At 42.9% G+C, this 4,315-nt stretch overlaps 1 protein-coding gene across 2 annotated transcripts; it reads right to left on the reverse strand.

Annotated features, from left to right (window-relative positions):
- Positions 1 to 1,043: 1,043 nt before the first annotated feature.
- Positions 1,044 to 3,547, reverse strand: six2a (SIX homeobox 2a). 2 transcript variants are annotated; one of them, XM_060830868.1, is made up of 2 exons: positions 2,798 to 3,547; positions 1,044 to 1,976 (listed from the first exon to the last, which is right to left on the reverse strand). In XM_060830868.1, exons 1-2 carry the CDS (start codon positions 3,355 to 3,357, stop codon positions 1,646 to 1,648), a joined length of 891 nt encoding a protein of 296 aa, XP_060686851.1. In that variant the 5' UTR covers positions 3,358 to 3,547; the 3' UTR covers positions 1,044 to 1,645. The 2 variants fall into 2 exon arrangements, with proteins under 2 accessions (XP_060686851.1, XP_060686850.1); XM_060830867.1 differs by having other exon boundaries at positions 2,792 to 3,547.
- Positions 3,548 to 4,315: the final 768 nt, after the last annotated feature.

The following is a 4,315-nucleotide window of genomic DNA, read 5'->3' on the forward strand; positions in this document are numbered from 1 at the left end:
CCGGGAGTTCTATATTACAGTCTACACACCGCTCAACATAATTTATTTCAGTATCCAGAGCATAAGAGAAGCCAGATATCGCAGTTGCTTTGGTCCATGGATATATAATCGTGTTGGATGACCATGTTATACTATATGATCAAGTTCATCAGTTATCATAAGAGACTTTGCGAATAACATTACAGCGAGAAGGCTAACATTTCAGGAGCATTCAAATGACATTAAGTGCACTCAACAGCAGTCAGAGTGACATGTGTGCTCAACATATTTAGATAAGCAGACATTGACAACTCTGGAATAACGTCTCATACCCAATAAATATCTTTAAAAATATATTTCTTTTCTATTTTGTAAAGTGAAAAATGGAGACAACGGTATGGGCTATACTGTTCTGGTTTAAAAAAATAACTGTGAGTTACATTGGGGTTAAAATAGCCATCTGTAATTTTGTACTGGACGTGAGTCTGCAGCCGCGTGAGATTGAGAAAGGAATGGAGCCTCAGTGCGTTTTATATTTCACTGGCGTAACTAGTAAACGGATTTGTGTGGATCGTTTTCTCGTCTTGGACGTGATTTTAAATAAGCTGCAATCAAGATTTTTAAAGGCCCGTTGTGCACTTTTTTTCTCCAGCCCTTTTTCTTTATCTGCATTATATTGGCATTATGGTTAGACCAACAATAATCACCTGGAATCTTCACAGAAACCCGATGGCACATTTAACATATATCTCACGGTGTGACATTTAACGTTTACCAATGGTAAACGTGTTCGATGGAAGCGCCGCCATCCCTTATATAACGAGCACATGCTAGCAGTTAAAGAATAATCGTGTAATACAAAACCGTGCCGATGTCGATGTTAAAAAAAATCTAATTAAATTGTTGCTAAATATATGAAGGGACAGGAGGGAAGAAAGCAAACGTATCAGATGTTAGCTGTGCTCTGTTTTTATTATAAAATAAGCAGGATTTCGCCTCCAAAGATTGTAGTCACGTAATATAAACAGTAATAAAACAATTTTTATGCAGAGTGAGAGCATTCCTTCTTGTTGACTGAGATATTTTTTAATGCTAGATGAAATGACATTATATGTTTACGGATTGTTTTCAGTTCAATATAGCTGCGATTACACGTTCCACGCATTCTACTACAGGAAAGCCAGCTTTCTGTACAGTTTTCATCTACATGTAAATGATCTTCCTATAGCGTGTTTTTAATTCTTTTTAGCATATTTTATCAAAACTTAAAATGCTCATTATGCACGCGATTACAAATCTACTCACTCTTGTAACCTGTATATATATATTTGTGTGCATGTGACTGTATGTGCTGTAGTGTAATTTTAATTGAGAGCAATACTTCCGAGATTGTGATTTTGTGACCAGTAAAATATTAACTTGTCTGTCTAAACAAAGACATCCTCCGTTATATAAAACCTTAAGACTTTGCTACATCAATCTCTTATGTGATCTAATACAGTACCTTATAACTCGAATAGCTATATCCATCTTTCCTTCCCATGGTTGACAAAATATCCACTAACGTTTTTTTTATGTACATCGCTTAACTGTCAGGTAAAATATATAAAGGATAATCTTGAGAGTGTCTTTAATTATTCGCAGGTAAAAGGAAATTGTTCTTTTTTTACGAGCCAAGGTCAACTAAGTTGGATGACATTGGGTTGAGCATGGAGTCCTGTAATGCATGGTGGTGTATAACATCTGAATTGGGTACCGCAACGGCGCTAGGACCTGGAGGCGCGGCCAGAGTGTGTAGAGGCTGCAGGCTAGTGTTGGAGCTCTGGCCCAGGGATCCTAAGAGTAGCGCCGGGCTGCTCGAAGTGTGATCCGGGGTTTGAGACGGAGTCTTTTCCTCGTCTGAGCTCGCTAACATATTTTTGTTCCCATTCATCGAATGATTCATTTGGTTGTGGCCACCGGCCGTAACGTTGGAATTGGAGTTCTCGTTGTTTTCTCTGCGGGGGCAAAGAGAGAGCGAGAAAAGAAATCAAACATGAGAAAGAATAAACCGAATAAGAATTAAGGAACAACCCCAATTAAACGCGGAGGCCGTTCGAAACATCAAGTCGAATATCCTCAACGCGCCTGTCAAAGACGCCAAAAAGAACTTATAGTCAGTCACAACTTTTCTGACTTAACATTGCAGTTGGGAACTGACTGGCGGAATTAGTCTTGGAGGCACTGAACGCGTTTCAGTTAGCACCATTCCGATTTTGAAGCCGTTGCCTTATTTTTAAAGTATTCTCAAGGAACTGGCGCCAAAGAGTAAACCAGACACTTTCGCAAAATTTAACTTTTCCATAAACAAAATCAACAGCGCTCGGCAGCGACTGGCTGCACAGCACACGCTTTTAAAACGATTCACCGAGAAGCCGATGTATCCACGGGCCAGGTTATGTTCCGGAGTTTTTCATCCTCCACTGTGGCATTTCGAACCCAAATTTTAAAAAAAAGTTAAAACTTTTCTTTTGCAGTCGAAGCTTTCGCTTCTCGCCATCCGGGTGGAGGCTTCAAGTCGAACCCAAGCAGAGTCTGCCCTGCATTTCGGTGCCTGAGGTTATTGTCAGTTCGAGCATACTTCTCTTCCAAATAAAAATCACAATTTGAAACCAACGCACTTCCAGCTGGCGAATGGGCCCCGAATCGGTGGTGGAGACACACATATCGGTAGGATTGCTGCAAACGAGAGATGCCGCGGTTTGTACCGAGCGAAATGAGTTAAACAGCTCTATTTAATTATGTGAAAATTATGGATTGCTTTTTTACTTACTCGTACCTTTCCTTGGCTTCGGCGGCTCGGTCCCTCTGTCGCCTGTTCTTGAACCAGTTGCTGACCTGGGTGGTGGTGAGGCCGGTGGCCTCGGCCAACTCCCTCTTCTCCCGGGGCGAAGGATACGGGTTGTGAGCATACCATTCTCGCAGGACGCTGCGTGACTTCTCCTTGAAGCAGTAGCTGGTCTCCTCGCCGTCCCAAATAGAGCGCGGCAGCGGGAACTTGCGCCGGACGCGGTACTTGCCTACGGCCCCTAGCGGCCGCCCCCGCAGCTTTTCGGCTTCGATGTAGTGAGCCTTTAGCCACAACTGCTGCAGCTTCGGGTGATTGTGCGGAGAGAACTGGTGGCTCTCCAGAATCTTGTAAAGTTCGCGGAAGTTGCCCCGGTGGAAAGACACCACGGCCTTGGCTTTGAGGACGCTCTCGTTTTTATGCAGATGTTCACAGGCAGGTAGTGACCACAGGAAGCGGCCGAGCCGCTCGATGTTACCTCCTTGCTGGAGGACTTCGCACACACACGCCACTTGCTCTTGAGTAAACCCAAAAGTTGGAAGCATCGACATATCTCCCCCGCCTTGAGATAGTCTAAAAACACATCCAGATCCTAATGGAAAAAAAGTGTTCTGTGTCGCTCCTTTGCTTGAAGGTTACAGTCTCTGCTCGTGCGTTTTACTTGTAGACGCATAAAAAATAATCTTTCTTTCACAGGAGACCCAACATACTGCACTTGAAGACGTCCAGAGTGCTTTCCCTTCGTTTTTAATAATATTATTCTAAGTTGGCATGAATAGTCATTATGTAGAATTTGATTGGTTGGTTATCTGACCTACGGATGGTGAGGATAAGACAATAGTTAGTCAAATTATTTACCATGGAGACGCTGTCACTCAAAGTAACCCGATCCCCTTTGAGGTGTCTCCCTCGCTGAGCGTACAGCTTGCAGCTCCAGACCTACCTTGTAACACTGCACTACGTTATATGATTCCAGTTTGACAATCGAATCGACGAAAGGAAGGACAAGCCACGCTTTAATGGTCTTATTGCACTATTTTTTCGCTTCTTGTTCTGTTTTTGCCTGTCTATGTATTTATTTGTTTCAGCTGCTTTGACAAGAACCTCGTGGAATCTCTTCAATGATTGACATCGCAATAAGCCGCAGAGGATAGCGTTTTTTTCCTCTCTTGTGGCAACGGTATAGAAGAACACAAGGGTGGCGCCAGTGATCTGGAAATAACGCGTGGTCTTGATCGCGTTGAGCTCTGGTACCTGTAGTTACATTTCTGATACTTCGCTATACTTTGATCGGGGTAGTTGAACTACAGTTCCCACAATGCTTTTCTGCCCAGGGTTTCGGTGGCGTGGGAGGGGAACTTGATGGGGATGGGGGGATGGTGGGGAGGGAGAAGGTATAATCTAGTTTTCATCTGATTGAAATTGAACATAAACTACTGTATTAATAACGGGTTGTCGCCTCATGACTTTATAATGAAGTATGCTTTTATCATCATCCAACTTTAAACA

Source organism: Hemiscyllium ocellatum, chromosome 10 (genome assembly GCF_020745735.1).
Source record: "Hemiscyllium ocellatum isolate sHemOce1 chromosome 10, sHemOce1.pat.X.cur, whole genome shotgun sequence".
NCBI lineage: Eukaryota > Metazoa > Chordata > Chondrichthyes > Orectolobiformes > Hemiscylliidae > Hemiscyllium > Hemiscyllium ocellatum.

What these genes read in the sequence shown, in the direction of transcription:
- six2a (XM_060830867.1), bottom strand. Translation starts at nt 3,357, where the DNA reads ATGTCGATGCTTCCAACTTTTGGGTTTACTCAAGAGCAAGTGGCGTGT. An exon ending in GAAGCCAAGGAAAGGTACGA is followed by an intron (nt 1,977 to 2,791) that starts GTAAGTAAAAAA and finishes TTGCCCCCGCAG; the next exon opens with AGAAAACAACGAGAACTCCA.